The sequence below is a fragment of the Psittacula echo genome (genome assembly GCF_963264785.1).
Source record: "Psittacula echo genome assembly, chromosome: Z".
Classification (NCBI taxonomy): domain Eukaryota; kingdom Metazoa; phylum Chordata; class Aves; order Psittaciformes; family Psittacidae; genus Psittacula; species Psittacula echo.
Genome location: NC_137742.1, coordinates 63551382 through 63574309, shown reverse-complemented (window position 1 = coordinate 63574309; position 22928 = coordinate 63551382). Strand labels below are relative to the sequence as shown.

General features: G+C 36.3%; 1 protein-coding gene across 2 annotated transcripts in view; it reads right to left on the bottom strand.

The window, feature by feature from the left end:
• Positions 1 to 916: 916 nt before the first annotated feature.
• The window catches only part of AP3S1 (adaptor related protein complex 3 subunit sigma 1), a 28142-nt gene continuing 6130 nt past the window's right edge, over positions 917 to 22928 (bottom strand). Inside the window, exons 4-6 of one of the 2 annotated variants that reach the window (XM_080638800.1) lie at positions 14016 to 14087; positions 11325 to 11432; positions 917 to 2181 (exon numbers count right to left, since the gene is read on the bottom strand). In XM_080638800.1, coding sequence (XP_080494926.1) covers positions 2053 to 2181; positions 11325 to 11432; positions 14016 to 14087 — 309 coding nt within the window. In that variant the 3' untranslated portion in view covers positions 917 to 2052. The remainder of the gene's footprint in view (positions 2182 to 11324; positions 11433 to 14015; positions 14088 to 22928) is intronic. The other variant, XM_080638801.1, reaches the window with a different exon arrangement.

Below are 22928 nucleotides of genomic sequence, written 5' to 3'. Positions count from 1 at the left end.
GGAAAAATATTTGATTCAAGTAAATTCAGACAAGATTTCTCTGCAAGGAACAAAGTTTTAGCTACATAAGCTTACAAATCTGAAAATGAAGAGAGGGGAAAAAAGTGAGACAAAAAATAGAGGACTTGGAAGAATTTCTGAAATTGTGAGCTCCTCTCACAAATAGCCGGAACGCTCTACTCTCTGTAGGTCAGAGTACCATTTTGGCAGCAGCACTAACTAAAGCCTCAAAGGGGGAACAAGGCAGAAAATTTTCAGCATCTTTGAATGTCACATGGTCTATGCATTAAGCAGAAAAATGAAAGTCACAAAAGCAGTTATATTACAACAGTTCCAGATTAGTACTAGCTAAACTAACTTGGGCATATTAAAAAATACTTCATACGGGAAAAAAAAATGCCACGTTTCGTTCTCCCCATTTCTTCAGTGGAAATAAGACAGTTTTCTACTTAAACCCCACCCAAAATTTCCTGAAGCCTCAAACTAAGAAAGTTAATTTAAAAACATTTATAAAATAGTGTTACTTGATGCTTCTTAAATGTAGTATTAACAATATATATGAAGCTTCTTTTTCTCCTCCTTAAGAAATAGATTAAAAATCTTTGGATTGTACCAGATATTCTACTTCATAAGTAATTTCTCTTTCTATCTCTCAAAAGGGACCAGCAATAGTTATTATGCATCAAACAGAAAATGTGATGTGATTCCAATTTTATCCTATGGGGTATGTCTTAACATTCAGCTCAAAGAATGCTTGATTTACACAAAATCCAAATTTCTGAAGTAATACAGGGCCTGTCAAACTAGTTCTGAAATGTGTTGCCCTTGATACAATTATTATTGTATTTTCATACACAGTATTAGGTGCATAATTTTTTGGAGAAGAAAACTTTACAGGAATCCTTAGGTATGCCAATGATATTTTTATTGTTTATTTAAACAGACTTGTACATCACACAGAGCTTAAAAGCATGATTATAAAAAACAAGCACTACCTGCTTTACTTTTTCTTAGATCACAGAAGAGTAGAAGAGCTGAGCAACTTACACAGAGGTGATTGCATTTAGATTTTCTGAGGTCTTGACAATACTAAGCATCTTATAAATCTAGTTCTCAAAGTACAGAATCACAAATACCACCAGTCACAGAGGCACTATTAAAGTATCCTCATTTATCTTTCCAGAGTGCCTTTATCACCTTACTTGAAACACTCATGTTTACAGTTCTGAGCTGCCCAGTTTTCTCACCCCATTCTGTACTTTTCACATAACACAGAAATCTTCTTCTCAAAACAAATCAGACCATCAGAAAGTCTAACAGATTGTGTAAGTATCTTCTCAACATCTATATGTAAACAGAAGTCATCAGATCTTCAGTAAAGGCAATTTTTCCTTCAGAATAATAATGAACAGCTTTTGTAAGAAATGTAAAGAGGCAATATGTTCAACACAATATCCCCATGTAATTCTTTCAGAGATTAAGCTACAACATTAATGCCTGCTACAACAGCATTTATATATACTCAACTGGCTCCATGAATAGGAAATAACATGACTTATTGCAAAGAGTAGATTTCGGACAAACAGGTATTTAGAAGTCTAGTTTATTATTTTACTTGGACAAGAGTTTGACGTTTTCATGCAACATTTGCACTGAAGTCTTCGATAATCATGACAAACAGCAGAAATTGTTAAGGAATGCGCTAATTATAGACTTCAGTGAACATACAAAAAACCTCAGCATTATAGGTTGTACAAAGTAAAGAACATCTTAAATACTTTCCCAAAATACTGCAGCAGCCGAGACACAGTGATATGCCTTACAAGGGCATAGGAATGTAATTTGGAAATCACATGGGAACTACCCATTTCCTTTAATTTCACAAACAAGACAAAAGCAACATTCAACTCCACACAGATTTTCAAATTATGTCTATACAGTACCTTGAATTTTATCCAAATAGTAAAAGTTAGACATGTTGTTTATTAAGTAAACAATTACGTGGTAAATCTCTGTTACATTTCTTCCCTGGTTTTACCTGGAGTAGCCATGTTATCTAAAAGAGGGCAGGTTTGGCACTTTTATACTGATGTCACCAATATTAATATTTCTTGGGATCTCTGGCAGATTCATATTCTTCACAGCTGAAACAGCCCGGGCTGGAGCTCCTGCTAAACCAGCCTGTGTATAAAGTGAGGAAAAACGCAAGTCAGGCGAAGTTGGTCACAAGAAAATTCACCAGCAATACACACAGACAACTAATTTTTCAAGTATTTCCATGGTTACACAATTATAAAGACCAGATGGTAATTGTGTTTGGAATGAAATGGGTTATTTGGAAATATTAAACCAGAAGGAGAAAACAGGTCACACATTCCTTTTTATATGGTAAAACATGTAATGTCAACTTGATGGAAAAGTATGTGGGGAGGAACAGGAGGCTTATCCAAGCGTGTGTAACATGTACATTACAGAACAGACAATCTTGAAGTATATCCCATAAGCTGCCTTTTCTCTTGCCTATTCTAAGAGTTTACATGACTGACAGTTGATTAATGTTGGTTATAGGTTCAGAATATATAACCTCAAAGTAACGAGCTACTGAATGTCAGTTGAACCATGTTACTTATCTAAATGACTATATATATGTGTGTATACATATATGGTATTTCATGGTTGTTAAAATGAAAAGGATAAATACTTTGCTTTTGTGGCTAATAAAAAGCATGCAGAGAGATCATTTCTACAGACCAACTGGAGCAATCGATTATCCCACAGTATCAAATTAAATACTAACATACCTGCAGCCCCCAGGCACACTGGAACATGACAAAATAACTTGGTTATGCCAAATTAAACGTTGAAGTAACTATTCTGTATTAAAGTCCTCTACTGTGCATAGTCTCTACTTAAAACCAGAGCCTTCCTGCATGAACATGCAAGTTTTGCAATACAGAAGGAATCTACTACTGACTCCCATTTAGTTCTACCTTTTAGATAATAAGACTGCTAAGTTTACACACTAAGGTATATTACTGAAATGCTAACAAACAGCATTCAGCTGTAATGATTTACAGCTCACAGGTCTGAAGACATACAGAACAGGATCCTTCCCTGCTGCTGCTGAAGGTAACCTCTTCAAAACCTTGTTATTTCAAGGACTATTAAAAAAAGGCCTATGACTGAGTATTGTATTTGATGCTGTCTATAAAAAGTACTAGTAAGTATGGAAATGTTTCTCCTAAAAGTTCAGCTTCTCTGTGTGTATTTAGAATTAGCTGTGTGGTTTTACTTCAGGCTTTCCACAAAACAGTAAACATAATTTTTGCTCTTGAGGGTGAAAAAGAAAAAAAAAAAAGAAAAAGGAAAAAAAAAAAATCCTGGAAGATTTTAAAAACAGTGCTCTTATTTGCAAAAAACAACATCAGATTCTAACATACTTGAATACGTAAAAAAATAACTTTTATTTTTATGTTTTAAAAGTAGGATTAAACTATTCAGAAAGATTAAAACCCAAAAAATTATTTTCAGAACTGCTATGGTTCTAGAGTGTGGCACCTTGCAGGCCCAGTAAAAAGGAAGAATTCACAACAAACAGGAACATGCTAAGAACTGGTTAAACATAAGACTAAATCTGTAGAAACGGTTTTATAGTAAGAGTGTCAAAGACTGAGAGCATTTGCAGATAAAATAATTCTGAACAAGGAATACAGCAAAAGAAAAAAAAATCCGGAGAAGTCTGAGTCATATTTGATTGTTAAATAGTGTTGGTATGTGACTACTGCTTAAAGTATAACCTTTCCAGAGTCTTTATTTCCACTGAAATTCATTGCAATTACAGGCCATAATTACTGAGAAGTACATCTGACTTCTGCGGTGGTGCCCACGTGCACTACTGCATAAAAGGAGACAGATGCTCCATATTCTCCTCAGATAACAGCTCTACTTTTCAAAGGCTGTCCAAAAATAATATTTTCTCCCTTTTACTACTCTTTACAAGAAATAAATGTAAGGTCAAATTAACATAAGAATTCCACTTAAAATCATACCTTCCATTTCTCTTCTCCCTTCAAAAATATAACCCATAGTCAAAGTAAAACCAATTAAAGTTTCCAGTTTTGAACTAACCCTTTTATATCATGTGGAAAGGCTAAAGCATCATAAATCCCTAGATTTTAGTCACAGGAGGATTCCCAGTTCCAGGAGCTGAGACCAGAAAGCCATGAAACATCTGTTACTTCCCCCTGCCAAATCCTCATATATGAGAAATGCCAGAGTTGGGTAAGGCATATAGGGGTAGAGGAGAAAGCTCAGGAAATCTTAAATCTCAAATGCAACCAAATAATTTGCTCTCACTTTGGCCCTAACATAATCCAAATTATAGGCTCTCAGAAGTACATACTAAGTAAAACTAAAAAGGTATGAAAAGGTATTTTCAAAGACTCTTTTTCCTTGGTTTCCCTTAACATCACCAAGTCTATCATCATTCACTTTTGCATTTGCTGTTTCATTTGCAGTACCTTCATGAAGGGGAAAACCTGGACATAACACTAGAAGTTTTAAAAAATCCAGGTATCCAAAATCTTCATCCCTGAATTTGCAATATCTTAGAGGAGCAGCATGAGACACTGCAATTTATTTCTATCTCTTCAAAAAGAGTGCAGAAGATATCAAGCTGCTCAGCACTGTTCTTCTATATTTGAGAACTTGGAAATACTAATTTGAAACCAAGAGGTAACTATCAGTGAAGAATTCCCAGATTAAAAAAAAAAAAAAAAAAAAAAAGCATTGCCTTTTTATTTGGTCCTATCCTTTAAATTCTGTATTCAGCAACTTTCTGAAAAGATCTGTAAGCAAAACCAAAGGTGGGGCAATGTAAACTGTCTTCCACAGAGAAGATGAGAATACTAATAAAGTATTAACAAAAGCAATGAATTTGTAACTGAAACAGTGGGAAACCAGAAAAGTATCTTAAGTGACGGACATGGTCCACACAAACAGGCATGGCTGGCAATTCAAGACAGGGATGCCTTGTAGGTGACTAGTATGGAGATTCCTTACCCTAATTTAATGGAAGTTTGTTATTCTTAATGGACAAATAAAAGCTTTAGTATAACTGGTCATTAGTTTTACCTACCTGCAGCTATCCTCTTTACACAGACTTAGCCCCTGCCTCCCGCCCCAATGGCATAGGATACAATGGAGACACAACTGAGAATTATTTAAAATACCACAATTGACATGACCCTTCCACCCCCTATACAGTCACAACTTCCATCAGTCACGTTTCACAAGGACAATTCTGGATCAGGATCAGCAAAGATCCCTGACAAAAGCACGAAGAATTTCAGATTACCTCTTTTTTTTTGCCATCGGTTTTGCCATAGTTTTTCACTATCATATGCTGGAGTAGAGATTTTCAAACTACTACATTCTCTTCTCCTGTAATTCTCTATATTAAGTGGATTTGTAAGTCAATATGCATAGCAGAATGTGATTTATCACAATTAACATCAACCCTATCAAGCACAATAGTCACATATGGTATTTCTAACAGAGAACAAACAGTTCATAAAAATGTCTAATGGATAAAATGACTGTAAAGTACTTAAACTTCCAAACTGGATAACTAATACATTATTTCAAACAAAATATAATTATAAATATACCTTAGCATTCCTTTTTAGCATGTCAACAGTGAACTAGTATGCAGTCTTCCATTTATTTGTAATTTCTTTTACAGAAAGTGAACTGTGCTTACAAACACAAGGTTACTACAAGAAGTACTTCCAGCCCAGTGTGCCTTTAATGAGTTTTATAGAGGTACCTGATTACAGAGTAACACTGAGCTGGATGAGTTTCAACTGCCTTTTTTGTAAAACAACTCAGAGGGTAAGTTGGTGACATGCAAAGAAAAAACTGCTTCACTTGAAAAAACAACAACAAAAAAAAAAACCAAAATACGTAGCAAGCTTTAAACATGCAGTGAATGATGGTTGTCTGTCACAGTAAGCGGATGACTAAAGCAAGTGAAACTGAAACTTAAGACAAGACATATTAATAAAATTTCAGAAATACAGTACAAATTGCATACAGCTGGTATTACAGAACATCACATTTTTGCCACAGCTGTTTTGTATTCTGAATGTAATTTGTTATTGGAGGTTGCACTTTCATGTTAAAATGCTGTGTATTAAAATTTTAGATTCAGTTACTATAAAAAATGCATGTAAACATGCTTATATACTTTCAGAGTGAAAAAGCAATGGCATTTACATTAAAAAAAATATTTTAAAGGTTGAAATAGATACTTTTAATAACAGAACTTTCATTCTTCTGGTCCTAGTCTACCAAGTGCCACCATTATCTGTTGTTAGTTTACTTACGTCATTATTTATCACTACAGGAATCCATTTTCTTAATTCTTATCATCACCCTTTCTCATAATGCCCCACTAATAACTTTATATGAAAGTGATCTCAGACACACTGTTTTACTCTTTAAAAAGAAATGCAGATCATTTCAAAAAAGTATTGCACATCACAAATGTAGTTAATATGCATATACATATTAAAAAAATAATATTTAAACCTCCATCCCAAACAACTCTACACAGAGCTAGCTATCTCTAAAATAAACATATAAAAATACACAGCCTACTGGAAAACAAAGTAATGAAGGCTAACGCTTTGCAAAATAAGCCACCCTTTCCCAGGTATTTTGGAGGTACTAGGACCTTCTGCTGCTGGTGTTTCATACCAATGCTTCTTTCCAGAACAAGTATGACTTCAAAGCAGCAGGGTTATGAAACCATGAAAGGATGCAATACATAATATAAAGGAATGATCATGTCCCCTGCTTATGAAGTTAAATAAATGAACATAATTAGAGAAAAAACAAAATGAAGTCTGCAAGTATATCAAAATGAGGCCAAACAGATAAGAAGACTTAAGACATACTCTTAGAAATTTTAAGCACTTGAATCACAAAGAGAGTAATGGATGGGAATGATTAATTGTTTGTTTGTTTTTCATTGCCAGACCCAAAAATAAGAGTATGTGTGAGCAGAACAGAAAAAAAAGAAAATCAGCTTTGCACAAATAATAGAAAGAAAACAGAAATCAAGCTCCCTACTGCTACAATGAAATACAGATTGTATGTTACAAGTCTTGACATATTAGGCAGAGGAAGGTCATTTGCTTGATCTTCTTCACGTGCTATAGCATACTTCAAATTTAGGTAAAACATTTCATACTTCCCAAAGCTGTTCTTAGCTAACACTTTACAACTTGGTGCTACTAAATCCAATTACAGAATTATAGTTATTAAATCTTCAAGGTATTACATTACTTTATCTTAGATCATGTACAAAGTAAAGAGCAAAGCTATTCATAAATCAAATAAACTTCATCTGCTTAAGATTCCAGCTATTTAAGATACCTGTAGTTTGAATACACAGATACTTAAAATGAGTGGAAATGATTTTTTAAGTACTGCAATTAACATTGACTGACATTCGAACTGTTGAGCTGAACTAAATGTTACAAATAGCAAATGATGGGCGACAATGACCATAAACTGAACTTCAAAAATACATTTCCCTTCTCCTTTTTCATTTCCTTGTTAATATTCATGTTCAATGACTGCAGTTACCAAGGTATCTTAAAGCAAAATCCAGCAATTCAGATTGCAAGGGCAGCAAATATACATCTGAAGTTGAGTACATGCTGACAGCCCTTCTCATTTTATGTTTGATATACCTATCCCACATTGGCCTTTCTAGTCCTCAGCGCGCTTGTAGTAAGTGTGGGTAAAGCCCTTCCCAAATCTTCGTTCACGAAGTCAAGCCATGATGATGGTGACTTAAGGTTAGAAGATCCTTACAAATTGCACTGATAATTTTATTCTGTATGCATAAAACTATTTGAGTTTGTTAGGTTTGATGTCTGGTTGGGGTTTTGGTTTTCTGTTTGTTTTGATTTTGTTTCATTTTTTTTAACGTCTTTTTTCCCTGAAACTTATTCTGACACTTCTCCTTGCAAACTGGCAAAAGTTCTTGGTTTTCATTTGGAAACACTAAATGGTGAAGCAAAAAGGTTCATATTACCTATTTTAAGTTATCAGGTACACAATTCTCCCAATAAGGAAGCTATTTCTATTATCACACCATATTTTGTTATCTGTGTGTTCAATTTTTATTTAGACTAGTTTTGCCTTTTTTTTGTAAATATTCATGGAAGTTTATATCCTTTTGTTTCTTAAACAATGATAAAAAGAAAAGTTAAATTCTAAAATGCAGGAAGAGAAATAAAATAAAAAATATGATGTCAATGGAAAGCTAGTAAAATACACTATAGCCAATAAAAAGATGAGGGAACTACAAGAAGAAACTAGCACAAAAAGTAGGCTACAAGGACTAGTATGGGTATTTTTACACATAATTTTTGAGTCTGGCCTACATAATTTATTGCCTTTGACATCATTTTGCTTTCCCTTTTTGTTAAAAGTACATTTTTTCTAAAAGTCAGCAATACCTTTGTCTACCTGTCCTGTCTGGGAGACTGAAAGATAAAGGTCTGCAAGAGAGAAGAATGGAAAGAGCTAGAAAAGATCAAGAGGTTCGGAAAAAATGAGGTCCAACTTAAAAGTCTAAATCACACGCAGTTGAACACTCCAAATAGAGAAGAGGTAGCCCAGGTTTACCTATAATACTTCCAGAGGCTCTGGATAAATTCCCAATGACCCCTCTCCCAAAAATTCCCTCCCTTAATCACAGTGATCCTTCAGCTTTAGGAGGATTGACCAAAAATCCATTCACAGATACACACTATACTGAAAGGTAGGGAAATGCATTTAAGACATTTGTCTGGGTAGAAATAGAATTTACGTCGTAGCCCACCCAAGCAATGTAAAAGCTGGATCAGAAATCAAAGCTAGGGACTCCCTCATCATGGTTTATATAATTAATCTCTGCTGAAAGCATTAACAAATTTTTTGAGTTAGTAATTTTGCTCAACTATTTGTGAATTTATAAATACATTCAAATTTCTTCACTGAATTCTAACTGAAAGCCTGTTTAGAAACTTGATAACGTAACTAAACAAATACCTGATATCAAATGGCTAAATTCTGTGTATTATGGGAAGCCCGGTGAGCACAATAAAAAATTCATTTCTGAAAACATAGTTCAGTTACAACTTGATTAGCTTCACCATTTCAACTATAAAAGATAATTAAACCTTAAAGCAGCTATTTTATAGATGCAAGACAAAAGTCTAACAAGCCAAACAGACAAAAGTCAGAGTGCTATGGCTTAGGTGGCAGCCCTATGAACTACAGACTGGATCAATAATAATTATTACATTTTTTAAAATAATCTTCTAAATTAAAGAAAACTAAGAAGATCCACTAGTTTTGATTTCTCACTGACCAGCATTCAAAAATATTATTATGTTATTACTGATTTTGATTTACACAAAATGGATTTGCTTGTATCTCGAAAATATGTATTTAGGAAAGACATGTTCAAAGACTTACAACCTTGATCAGAAAGACAAAAGCAAAAGAAATAGCAATCAGGAAATTTCTGTGAATATACATGAAACAAATGATTAATGATCTGAGGAAATAGTTACCAGGTATTGTGAAGTATCTCAGCATAACAGTATCTCAACTGTTAAACTTGAAAAGAAAGAGTCACTGAACTAAGAAAAAGAAATTTGTGGTGAGCAGACTGTGAAATGCTCCACTCGATCCCAGTCACCAAGTGATTTAATTTATCACTGCTACTTCTTTACCTTTTATAACTAATTGCTGAATGGAAAGGAACAGATTGCTACTTGCTCTGCATATGCTCTGAACTCTACATGGGGTTTTTTATATCTTCTACCACCTATTTTTATACTAAAAGCATCTTAAAGAAGAATGACTTACTGATGAATAATGGAAAACAGCAAGCATTGCAGCTGGCTGCACTGAATTGATGTGTTTCAGATGAGTAGTTAGAGACTGGTCTACAGTTGATTTAGTAACAGAATTCACATAATTAAGAATAAATACCTTAATTAAGTGCTTTCAGGTAAAACCAATATGCACATAATACATGGTAGAATACAGTTGCCCAGTAAGTTCAGCTTCTCGGACCCTATGTTACTTTTCCATCCAATAAAGAAAAATATATGTATACAGAAGTTATTAAAATATAGCAAAAAATTACAAGAATTAGGAGGAAAAAAATTGCAAAATTAGGAGAACAGCATACATTGTACCACAAAAAAGCTGAAGAATTCATTTCTTTGTTGCACTGAAGTTAAAATCAGGAAGTTCTCTGTGTCTTGTCCTAAAATGTCATTTAGTTCATAATTATGTGACCTGCAATATTTCAATCTACTCAGCTGACTTCAATTTTAGAAACAGTTTCCAATTCAAGCAAAGGTTTGTTCAGAAATCTGAGCATTACACTTCAAAAATCAGATGATGTGCTCTTCTGTGGAATTACTCTTAGCAATAAGAATTAATCACAAACTAAGCTAAAATGTACTAGTAATATTTTGGCTTACAAGATGTGCCTAGTGATGTTAAAGGAACAGTAATATTCTGTCATAGCTAAGGTAATTCCAGAACCCTTTTTCAGTCTAAGTTTTTCCTATACACAAATTCAACAACTGTTGAATTGAAAAGGGATTCCCACAACTTATGTGAGTAACCCCCACTCAGACTGCTATGGGCATACACAGAGTATCACTTTCTTACTCGAATCTACTCAGCTGAAGACCAAATGTTCAGATTACCAAATGGAATAATTCGTATTTACTTTGAAGATCTAAAACTGGGCTTTAAATTCTATCTAGTCCATTTCAGTCCAATTTCTTCTTTTTCATTGCAATATTATTATTGTGAAGCTAAATATGCTGCAATTAATTTCAGGTGCTAGAAACGTTCCAGCAGACAGGAATATGTAGTCTTTGTATATACACTTCAGTTCTTTATCTATTTTCATTTAAGTGTTAGAGTCACTAGTCCAGAGTAATAAATACACTGGAAATAAAATGTTTTCTTCAAGAAAAAGTTAGAAGTATGCCAATAACAATGGCTCACAATGCTATTATACACAAATAGCAAGAACTAAGCAGCAGCAACTCTAAGCAATTATTACTTATGATGAAAGATACAACATCCTAACCTAAAGATACATTGTTAATTTTTAGCATTAGAAGCAAGCAGCTGTATATAGTTTACTACTGAAGGACAAACAGCATTAGATAGCACGCATTTACTGCAAACATGTTTTTAAGTTTAGAAACCACACAGGGCATCACTCTTACCTCAGATTTCTCCAGTTTATTTTGGGCATCAATCTGAGTGACAATTTCATTCATGTTGGTCTCCAAAACCATTCCACCCATGACCATTTCAGCCAATATATTATGGACCTGAAAAATATCAAAAGAACATTTAAAAATGCAGTATGTTCCAAATGCATCTGGACAGATCATACCCAGATTCCTCAATACAGAAACATACATTCTGTAAGTCACTTAATGTTACCGATTTATTTAAAACCATTTGTGAAAAACTTGATGTTCATTTCTCTTAATATCTTCTTGTTCATAGTTCTGCTACAAACTCAGCAGCTATACCACTTCACTTACTAATACTAGAAGAAACTTTCACCTTCATCTTCCTTTCAGGACTTGGTTTCTATCCAAGAACTATGGACAAGAGTTCCAATTAATATCCATAGCAGCAATACCTTTAAGGAGCAGGCTCTACAAGATTAAACAAATTGCTCACAAATGGATGTGTAAAAACTACTTTGGGCTACATCTATGCAGGAAGAGACGCAGTGATGCTCACTCACCTCAGGTATGAAGACTAGGCTTATAAGAACTGACATACCTGAGCTACACCACAAACAGGGAGTTTCAGCTTTTAGGACTAAGACTAACAACTAGGTCTCAAACTGTAGGACTACATAAGCCATCTGGAGACATTAATGAAAACGGTATGTCTACATAGCCCTCTTCCCTGCAACCCTGACATGGGGATGTAAGCCCTGCTTCATGAATCTCTGCTTCAAGAGTCCGCATGTGCACTTTATCTAAGACTTCTTATTTATTTATTTTTTAAGGCATGCTTTCATATAGTTTCTAGTGAAAATCGAGAGAGAATATGTAATGTGTAATATTTTAATTCCATTATAATTCTAAGGACAAGGAACAGTTTATTACTTTATTACTTTTCTGAAACAAACACACTGTACAATCTGATACTTCAAAGCAGAATTCTGCTATTATTTTGGATAGTCTTGCAATTTCCTTGTGGATCAAGGATAGAAGTAAATCTCCAAATCAAACAATTCTGAAGATGAGATGCAAGCAGTATACCAAAAACCACGACACTTCCCATTTTTGTGCCATACCTAAAAACAAAATTGAAGAGTTGTTCCCCTGACAAATCATTAGTGTATTTCAGTATAAATATACAATTATTGTGTTTAGAGAGGCTGAAAACACCTTTTCCTTTCTGCCTATTGCTGCTGAGTATAGCTTTAAGAATCAAATAAATACTTAGGAGAAAGAATAACAATCCTTACTTAAATACTTGACTCAAGGTTTCATTCATCTTTTATTTTGGAAATGGGCTGCTTCTGCTAAAGTATATAATTAGTATTTAGGATTCACATTTTTTTCAGAGCTTGAAAATTCTAGACTAAACATCCAATCAAATTTTAGCTTCCCTTTGACAAATAGTTTTCAAAAAGAAAATACCATCTCATATCTGATACAAAGTAAAATATTCTCCAAGAAATTTAACATGTTGAAGCACCTCAGTTCTCTGTATTTTATTAGAAAGATGTTTCTCATAAGGTGTAAAATAATACTTATGTGAAGGAATGCTACTGAAGGAAATATGATACAGAGTAACAGCTTGGACAGCACAGAAGCTAAAGTGTTCTGCAGCTAAAGATCAAACTCTTTGCCACAAAATGATTGCAGTATTTTGGGTTTTTACGCTCAGAAGCCAACATATGAGCCACTGAAATTCTTCTGTACTCTAATATGTCATTTTGGAAACAACTAACATGTTCCAGCCAGACTGGAAATCCTAATGACTTGTCATGAGCATGATATCAGTTTAAACACCTATTCATGGACATTTGCATTTCACTGTCTGGTTAAGTTCCAAATGCTTCTTCCAAAAGATCTTCCTGATTTTTAAACAAATTGAGTCAGCTCTAAATGGTTGTTTCAGATACCCAACTTGTTACTGTTTTCAGTTCACTTTTACTGATTCTTGTCTTACTTTCCCTTTGCATCTTTTGCTGTTGATGCAATAAAATTTTCACAGATAGGGAAAGGTGACCGCACAGAAAGGAACAGGAGGCACAAAATGCAACCAAAGGAATAAATTCTGTATATTCACTTCTCAGCCTTTTAAGTTAATACCCCAAGAGGTGCCAACAACCTTTTAAATAAAAGACTACTTTAGTAATTCCTTTAGTATTAGCATTTCTCAAAACCAGCTCAATAAATAAACCACTTGCTTCTGATAACTGGGAATATTCAAATAAGATTGGTTCTGAATGGCTGAAAAAGACACAATGCCTGTTTGAGATTTAGAAGAGAAAGATTCACACAGCATTTAAATTACATAATCATAGCATCTAAAAAGCAACTGCCAGCCTTACCTGGGAAACCCTGTAACAGTTTCAGTTGTGAGGAATATAATACTTAACCATAAACAAAACAGAACAAATTATTTCTTGAAACTAAGTCCTACTCTGAGAATATTCGATGTCTCCAATTTTACAATTATATGTGCAGTGACACCATGCAAATCTCCCATATTACTATTTTTCCTCAAAAAAGCATAGCTTTCAAGTCTTAAAAATAGTATGTCGCAACTGTCTAGATCTGACAATAAAATTAGATCATTGCAGAGTTTAATACCAAGTATCAGTTGAACGAAACGTTTTACTTGACAAGAAGTATTACAGGCGTTCACCACAGTACCTTGTCTACATGGAAAATTAAATCCAGTTCACAGACATTTTCAAAACATTTGTCTAGTGTCTCCACAAATACCTGCAAAAAGGAAAAAAAGCCAGAGGACAAACTTTAACAGAAACTCAATAGTTTCATCAGGGCAGATTTAAGGCATTAAAAGCATCTATAGGAATTCTGTGGTTAACATTATTATGCCAACAGTATGTTCTCTGCAGAGGGCAAAACTGTATGCACAAGTCAGTTTATGTTACAATACCGCTAAAAATCAGAGTTGTTTATTGTTTAAAATAGGTGCATCTTGAAAAATAGCAACATCATCTATGCTACAATTTTCTCAGCTGTGACTCAAAGTGTTCCTTCCCAATCCAACCCAATTATTAAACAAAAATCACCTAATTTTCCATTATTATTAACAATTACTATGTTGTAGGCATCTCCTGGTTACCCAGACTAATGTTAAATACTTCGCCATACAGAGACACATGAGCAATAAAAACTGTCAGCACCATGCAAGTTTGTCAGCATTATGGCTCCCGGTAACAGTACAGCAGCTTTTGCCTGGTTTATAGACCTGCTGAATTCAGGATGAACCAAGGGTAGCTGTCCTAACTGTCTTAATGTCACACCTGCTGATCCTGTCAGGCATACCACCAAATAAATTTAGAAAAGTCCAGCAGTTTGTACCCAGGCAAATAACCCCTCCCTGAATCTAGAACATAAGCACGCAAAACAGAAAAATCAAAGCAACTGCTGAAGCCTGGCCACTGATGATTTTTGCCAGATATGAACTGCGCATCACCCTGCTCCAGGTACTTCTGTGACAGATTTCCTGGCACTCAGCCAGTATGGGTATACTAATTGCATCCCAGACTTCAATTAGGCCTGATAATGAAAAGATGATTGTACTTGCACTTGTGAAGCTCCTGAATGCTTCACTCAACACAATGTCCTTGAGGCAAGTACTGAGAAGACTTCACTCCTAGAGAGGTTCCCTTTACGCAAGCGATAACCCCTATTCAGATGAGATGTCAAGACCTCTAAGTTAAACATATGCTTTATTAACGACAGATAAGTAAGATGCAACTCGTGGGAAATTCTGTTTTGTTTCAAGACTGTTTTGTCACGATACGTATTTAGTATTTTTTATTTAGTTGTCACTCTCTTCTTTTTTTTTTTTTTCCAATACTAACCTCAAACCCTAAAGCATAAATATGGAAGAAGTTAAACACTTGGTTCCAATTCTCTTTCGTTTCAACATGGTTTATTAATCCCATCTGAGTCTTCGAGAGGAACAGATTTCAAACTGCCTAGGCTCAGAGAAATAAGAATAAGAAGCCATGTTTTGCTGACAAAAATTATAAAATAGTCTAGGTTGGAAAAGACTTTAAGATCATCAAGTCCAACTGTTAATCTAACACTGCCAAGTCCATAACTAAATGATGTCACAGAGCAGCACATCGATACATCTTTTGAGTCACCAGGAATGGTGACTTAAGCACTTTCCTGGGCAGCTTGTTCCAGTACTTGACAACCTTTTAGGTGAAGAAATTTTTTCTAATATCCAATCTAAGCCTCCCCAATGCATCTTGAGGCCATTTCCTCTCATCCTACCACTTGTTACTTGGGAGAAGAGACTGATCCCCACACCTCACTACAACCTCCTTCTAGGTAGCTGTAATGAGTGATAAGATCTCTCCTAACCCTTCTCTTCTCCAGACTAGACACCCTGAGTTCTCTCAGCCATTCCTCATTAGACCTGTGCTCCAGGCCCTTCACTAGTTTCACTGCTCTTCTGTGGACCCACTCCAGCACCTAAATGTCTCTCTTGTAGTGAGGGGCCCAGAACTGAACACAGGATTTGAGGTGCAGCTTCACCAGTGCCGAGTACAGGGGGATGACCACTGCCTTGGCCCTGCGCACCACGCTATTTCATCAGAAAGGAAGCCACTGGCCTTCTTAGCTGCCTGGGAACAAGCTGGCTCATGTTCAGAGGCATCAATCAGCACCTCCAGGTCCTTTTCTATGGGCAGCTTTCCAGCCACTCTTCCTCCAGCCTGTAGCATTGCACGAGGTTGTCGTGGCCCAAGGGCAGAACCCAGCACTTTGCTTCATTAAACCTCATACCCCTGCCCACAGCCCAACGATTCAGCCTGTCCAGATCCCTCTGCAGAGCCTTTCTACCCTCCGGCAGATCAACACTTCCACCCAACCTGGGAGGTGCACTCGACCTTATCTACTGAGGGTGCACTCTATCCCCTCATCCAGGTCACTGATAAAGATATTAAACAGATCTGGCCCCAGTACTGAGCCCTGCGGAACACCGCTTGTGACCAGTCACCAACTGGATTTAACTGCGTTTATCACCACTCTTGGTGGATAAAAGGATTGCTTCTGTAGGCACAGATTTATGTCTGCAGACCCAGTGAAACAGGTCTACACAATATTAGCCATTTCCAGTTGTCTACTTTGGATATCCATGAAGAAAGATAATTTTCACATCTGAATCCCTGATCTCAGATCCCGCTTACATTTATTCTCTTGTAACAGAGAGGAGGATCACCATCTGTTGTTTTTATAACTATTATTATCAAACTACGTCTAACTGATGTTCCATGCATTCAGAACAAAGATTATTCTTTAATATCAAAATACCAATTCATAACAAACTAGGAACATACAGCATTTTCACAGGCAGACTCAAGACAGTAAGGTTCATTGACAACAGTTAACTAAGTAAATGAAAGCTTCAGTATAATTTAACAGAAGCAAAAAGCAAAGCAGATTTTTCTTCTTCAATTAGTTGTTAATCTGTTGTGATAAAACCAGAGTTGTATAAAGAAAGAATGTGAGCAAAGTGAAAAACTTACAAGTTAAGCAGAACAAACTATACAGTTCACAACTATGTGCAGCAAGACAGATGACCAGAGATGTTCTCTTACTTTACTTGTACCTTAGGAGAATGTGGTTACAAGGACAATGCTGTTTGATATCAACTGCAGGAAGAAGACTGGAAATAGATTGTAAACATTACCTTTATCCAAAGGTTTTAGTTACAAAAGCTAATAGTTTCATGCCATTAAAAAGATATATATATATTCCTCATATACGTCACCAAGTCTGCACATGAATTTACATACTCATTGACATCCATCTAGTTCCTTAGACAATAAATGAACATGTTAAAAACAAAAACAACTCAAAAAATTCTCAAAAAAAGCCCTTGCTGATCTGTATTTAGTAGCAGCTTATATGTCCACACATCAACAAGACATGTTTTATTCTTCTGACCTTCTTCCAGTAACTAGGTCTTCTCCTATAAGAACACTTGAATCACAGTTAAAATGGTTACTTTTAAACCTCTGCCCATTACATAGTGACAACACAACCCACTGAATCAAGCCACAGATCTCTGCTTGATGAACCAGTAATACCCATCAAACATTTTTTATTCTAAGGGAAATCAGCAGGCACTGAGTATTCTTCAAAGAGATTTCTCACTTGCTAAGGATTTCTCATGGAAATTTCAGAAACTTCCTCAATCTTCCATTGACAGAGAAGAGTTCACAGAGTAATGTCAGCACTGACAAGGTATACATCCATTATAAGTAACTAGTCTTTAAAAGCATTAATCTGCAAGGTGAACTGGATTTTTCACACTAACATTCCTTAACCTACCTAATTTAACATGTCCTCAAATAACCAATATGGTAAATAAAATTAAAGCCTTCATCATAATTTTAGCTGAGAGTCACGTGAATTGCACACTGTGGCAAGCAGTGATAGAATTTAAGTACTTCAGTAATTGCTCCAGATGCTGTAGTCACAATATCCAGAAGAAAAAACACACCAATTGTTTTGGGACACACACACACCCTCCACACACCAGTTCAAATGAGCCTTGTGATGTTCTTGGAAAAGAACCATAAATAAATGAGTCAAATAGCAGGAAAATAAGGATACATGGCATATATGCACAATGTACTACTAGCTCCCTGTCCTGGGTTCAGCAGCAGCAGTTTTTCTCCTTCTTAGTAGCTGGTGCAGTGCTGTGGTTTCGGCCTGGGAATAATTGTGCTTATTTTTTTAAATCATAATCTTTCAAAGAAATACCCAAGCATATCCCCATGGAAGTAAAAAGGGGTGGAGTGGGGGGTGAGGGGAACATAAGAAAATAAAAAGAAAAATTAACAAGTAGGGAAAAAAAGTATGAAAACCCCCACACTTTTGTAGTAACTATGCTTTAATAAAGCCAGATACACACCTGGAGAGTAAAGTATATGAAGCAAAACACCAAATTGTTATTGGATATATACAAGCTCCCCATAGAGAGCAGTATGTCAAAACATAGAACACCATCTTTACCATGAAGGGCTTTTTAGGTCAGTATGGCTTTTTGTTCTTAATTCCTGCCCTTCGCTTTTCACTGAACTCTAAAATAAATTAGTAGTATTACCTGAGAACTATTTAGTGATTTTTCTGCTGTCAAAATAGGTATCCCAGTCATATGCCTCTCCGTGTTTCTTACTGAACATCCTTACCTTGATAGGCTATATACAACTTCTCATGGAAGACTGATCTCATATTTAGCTGCTTATTGAGTCAACAAGTCTTGGAAGTACATCAATGTGCTAAACTCCTAAAAAATGAGCAGTTGTTATAAGTTTTTAGGTCCCTAGGCTAGTTAGGAACCATTTAAATGTCACTCAATTTTTCCACATGGCAGCCTACACCTAGTTATATCTTCTTATGTATTTAATTTCCATGCATTATAACCTTACACTTCAGAGGCTAATGAGAACAGTCTGAAATAACCAGAACTCATGAATTAATTCACACTGAATCCAAAAGACCGCAAAAACCTATCAAAAGCATAGCACAAATGCTGTTGCATCTCCCATCGAATTAACAAAAAATAAACAGAATCTTGTGCTTATTGAAAAAAAGAAAGAAAATGGACAAATATTAACAGTATGAATTTGCCTGAACTGTTCAAACACATTTAGTTTGAAGACAGCATAAAATCTGAGGCAGAGTGTATGATTTTCAGCACATACAGTGTATTCATTAAGCCTGAACCAAGATGACTTGTGAAACAGTTCTGACCTAATGGTGATGTAACAGGCCTTCACGTAAGTATCTTAAGTATTACAACAAAATCTTTATGCTGAAAATAACTGCAGACTGAAAATGTAATCTAAGCTACCATAGACTTACTCAGTTTACAAGAGAGAAAACCCTTAAGTTCTGGGTTTATTTCACCAGTTTATTTTCATGAGATCATAATCTGGTCCTTCACATAACTACTTAAACAATTCAGTGTATGTATAATCTATAACAAATTTCAAATGCCTTACTCTTACCTGTGTTGTCTCTGAACTATAGTAAACAAAGATGTATGAAAATGATTCAACACTTTTCAACAAAAAAAAATTAACAGAAAAAACATATTTGCTTGAGTAGATGTATATGTGTATATACTGCCAATCTACATTGCAACTGAGGTTGAAATGTACTAATAAACTTTGAGGGCACTTTTCCAGTGCAAGATACATTTAAATTTGATTGCTATTGCTAAGAAATTAAACAGATCCTTCTTGAGAGCGAGACTGGAAAGTAAAAATATTTAATTGATCTCTGTATACTTTCTACTATGATCATATGGTTGAATTACAGTGACTTAGAAAAATGGGAATAATGAACAGCTGCTGATCCATAGTGACAATGTAGGCCCCCTTTGGAAGATATCAGGAGAACTGGCTACCCTGGATTTGGAGAAGGCTGAGGCTCTTAATGACTTCTTTGCCTCAGTCTTCAATGGCAAAGTCTCTGACCGCACCACCCAAGTCTTGGAAGGCGAATGCAGGGACTGTGAGAATGAACACCCTAGGCCCACTGTAGGAGAGGATCTGGTTTGAGATCATCTTCAAAACCTAAACGTGCACAAGTCCATGAATGATGAAATCCATCCGTGGGTCCTGAAGGAGCTGGCGAATGAAGTTCCTAAGCCACTGTCCATCATATCTGAAAAATCATGGCAGTCAGGTGAAGTTCCTGACGACTGGAAAAAGGGAAATATAACCCCCATTTTCAAGAAGGGAAAAATGGATGACCCGGGGAATTACAGACCAGTCAGTCTCACCTCTGTGCCTGGCAAAATCTTGGAGCAGATTCTCCTGGAAGGCATGCCAAGGCACATGAAAAACAACAGGGTGGTTGGTGACAGCCAGCATGGCTTCACTAAGGGGAAATCCTGCCTGAGCAATTTGGTGGCCTTCTGTGATGGGGCTACAAAACTGATGGACAGGGGCAGAGCAGTTGATGTCATCTACCTGGACTTGTGCAAAGCGTTCGACACTGTCCCACATGACATCCTTGTCTCTAAATTGGAGAGACATCAATTTGATAGGTGGACCACTCAGTGGATAAAGAACTGGCTGCATGGCCGCACGCAAAGGGTTGTGGTCAATGGCTTGATGTCCAGCTGGAGACTGGTAACGAGTGGTGTCCCTCAGGGATCGGTGTTGGGACCGGTCTTGTTCAACATCTTTGTCGGTGACATGGACAGTGGGATTGAGTGCGCCCTCAGCAAGTTTGCCGATGACACCAAGCTATGTGGTTCAGTTGACACGCCGGAGGGAAGGGTTACAGCTACAGGTTAGGCAGAGAAGAGATTCAGAGCAGCCCTGCGGAGAAGGACTTGGGGGTGTTGGTCGATGAGAAAATGAACATGAGCCGGCAATGTGCACTCGCAGCCCAGAAAGCCAACCGTATCCTGGGCTGCATCAAAAGAAGCGTGACCAGCAGGTCGAAGGAGGTGATCCTGCCCCTCTACTCTGCTCTCGTGAGACCTCACTTGGAGCATTGTGTGCAGTTCTGGTGTCCTCAACATAAAAAGGACATGGAGCTGTTGGAACAAGTCCAGAGGAGGGCCACGAGGATGATCATGGGGCTGGAGCACCTCCCGTATGAAGAGAAGGTGAGAAAGTTGGGTCTATTCAGCCTGGAGAAGAGAAGGCTGCTTGGAGACCTCATAGCAGCTTTCCAGTATCTGAAGGGGGCCTACAAGGATGCTGGGGAGGGACTATTCATCAGGGACTGTAGTGATAGGACAAGGGGTAATGGGTTCAAACTTAAACAGGGGAGGTTTAGATTGGATATAAGGAAGAAATTCTTTATTGTGAGGGTGGTGAGGCACTGGAATGGGTTGCCCAGGGAGGTTGTGAATGCTCCATCCTTGGCGGTGTTTAAGGCCAGGTTGGATGAGGCCTTGGGTGGCATGGTTTAGTGTGGGGTGTCCCTGCCCATGGCAGGGTGGTTGGAACTAGATGATCTTAAGGTCCTTTCCAACCCTAACTATTCTATGATTCTATGAGACTATTCATAAACAAAATCATATGGGTGAGAAAAAAGTAAAGTATTTCTATAAATAGAAATAGCATTCTTATTATTTCTGATTCCTTCAGGTAATTATACTGACAAGTAATTAAACATTGGGGCATAATGAAAAAGATGATAAATGTAAAGACTGAGAGATTATAATCCATCAAAGTTATTTGTGGTACAAGAAGCAACACAATTTAAAGAAAAGTTTAACATCTCCCTAATTCAGAGAATTTGAGGGCTATAAAAATATAGCTAGTAGTAAGCTCAAGCAATTTGCTTCAACACCTTAAAGTTTAGGTTACACTACGTAACTGGAAATAACTGAAAGCTACTTATGTGACATTTTTAATATACCATAAGGAATAAAATCTTAATTGAACTTGCATAGAGGCCCTGCAAAATACAACACAGCTCAGATTGATTGGCATAGATAATCTTTCCTATCCTTATTATCTGATTAAATATAGCTATAATATCCATTTTATCTGAAAAACATCCCTAAATTACATGAAATATTGACATGCTTCTTTTCTCATTTCATAAATATTTTAGCACTTCCAAGCAAGAAGACACATTATGCAAAAAGCAACTAAGGAACTCTGTATAAGAATACTAAGAACAGTTAAGGCCATGGTATACTTAATTGTATACCAACCCAGTAACTTGAATTGCTCAGATACTGCAGAATGCTTCTATTACCAAAGGTGATACAAGGATGTAAAAAAAGAACTTCCTTCCCTGCTACCCATCAGCCAGTCAGAAAGACAGTCTGGATTTACTGTCCAGAAGTGCACTAAATACTGAAGAGCAGCTTTCAACACTAATAGGTGACCATGAGAAGCTATACAGATCCAAGAAAGGTCTGCAGGGAACTGCAGGAACTTTAAGACTCACAGTGCTTTCTTCAGTGAAATAATCAATAGATACAGGCCCATTTCTCAGGATACCACAGATTTTACTTATGTAATAAACTAATAGCCTTGATGTGCAAGGTTCTGAAAGGCTTACTAGTAAGTGAACCATACATATACACCCAAGACCCATTTTATGTAATGACATACATCACATCATGCTGTGAAATTATTTTTTGCCACATCTGACTACACCAAAAATCATCAGTGAAATTGTTTATGTGCAAATTTGAACTTGGAAAATTCACTGGTATAGTCAGAGTTCTCTTGACATAAGTGTTCATATTACCAGGCCTAATTCTGTTGCTGAGTTGATACAGACACACTTAACAGTTTAAATCACACTTGCTGTACTAGGAGCCTTGCAGAAGACATTGTATTGAAGGAGTCTGTGACCTTAAACAGGACACATTTGCTCTAATAGGCTCGAGAAGCCTGTATCTTATTAACGTGATCTTTAACTTACCATGTCTTTGGGAAAGGTGAACTACAGTTGCGTCAAAGAGTGGAATGCACTGATCCTGACCAAGCGACTGTTGTATGGTTAGGAGTTTGTGATCCACGTTAACACTTAAACTGAGTAGGCACAGGCCTGTGCTGTGCTGCACAAACTCCTTGGCTGTAT